General features: G+C 35.1%; 1 protein-coding gene across 8 annotated transcripts in view; it reads right to left on the bottom strand.

Moving 5' to 3' along the window:
* The window catches only part of LOC107699893 (phosphatidylinositol-binding clathrin assembly protein-like), a 23,434-nt gene that overhangs the window by 12,421 nt on the left and 10,065 nt on the right, over positions 1 to 948 (bottom strand). For 6 of the 8 annotated variants that reach the window (XM_016501324.1, XM_016501327.1, XM_016501329.1 and 3 more), the window contains exons 7-8: positions 699 to 805; positions 572 to 613 (exon numbers count right to left, since the gene is read on the bottom strand). In XM_016501324.1, coding sequence (XP_016356810.1) covers positions 572 to 613; positions 699 to 805 — 149 coding nt within the window. The remainder of the gene's footprint in view (positions 1 to 571; positions 614 to 698; positions 806 to 948) is intronic. The other 2 variants (XM_016501325.1, XM_016501326.1) reach the window with 1 other exon arrangement.

Here is a 948-nt window from a genome sequence, read left to right as displayed (position 1 = left end):
TGAAGGATCATGTGACACTGGAGTAATGATGCTGAAAATTCAGCTTTGCCATCACAGGAATAAATTACATTTGATTAAAATAGAAAACAGATATTTTAAATTGGAATAACATTTCACAATATTACTGTTTTGCTGTATTTTTGGTCAAGTAAATGCAGCCTTGTTAACATAAGAGATAAACATAAAAAAAATAAAAAAATCTAACTGACCCCATGCAAATTTTTGGAACAGTAGTGTATATTGGCATATATAAATTTACAAACAGTAGTGTATATTGGCATATAGTTTTCTTTTAAATTTACACATGGCACAAAATGGCTCAAACAGCTGTTTTTGAGTGAGAATCTGTTGCATATTCTGAGTCAATATACTTGCCATAGCTGTGGAAGTCATGATTCTATTATCTCTATTATTATAATTATCATTCTGAAATCTCCACTGAGCCCATAACTTTGCTGTTTGCTGTAGACAGGGAAAAGTTAAGACAGAAAAGCTGAGAAATCTTAAGTGACATGCGCAGACCTGCATGCGAGTGCAGGTGTTAAAAGTCCGAATAAAAGTGTAGTCTTACCTGAGACAGGTCAGGTATGTCCCCGCGGTCTATTCCCACCTGCTGTGAGGTGTGTAGAACAAATATGTTACATAGCGCTCTTTTAATGAAGTCCCTTGCTAACCAGAACAACACATGAGAATCTCACCTCTGCCACTTTGAGGAACTCCGAGATCCGGGTCATTCGAGTAAGGAATTTCTTGTAAATGTCCAAACCCTCTTTGCACTGGACTTTTTTCATATCAAAATACTTTTCTGTAAGAGGTATGAATAAGTACCCATTACTAATCAGCACTATGCTGTTATCTGCATGCATTTAAATTAAAGGGGTCATATGATGCTATTTTAAAGATCATTATTTTGTGTATTTGGTGTAACAGAATATGTTGACATGCTTT

Source organism: Sinocyclocheilus anshuiensis, unplaced genomic scaffold, assembly GCF_001515605.1.
Source record: "Sinocyclocheilus anshuiensis isolate Anshui unplaced genomic scaffold, SAMN03320099.WGS_v1.1 scaffold891, whole genome shotgun sequence".
NCBI lineage: Eukaryota > Metazoa > Chordata > Actinopteri > Cypriniformes > Cyprinidae > Sinocyclocheilus > Sinocyclocheilus anshuiensis.
The sequence above is the reverse complement of the archived record's forward strand: the minus strand, read 5'-3'. Positions and strand labels throughout refer to the sequence as shown.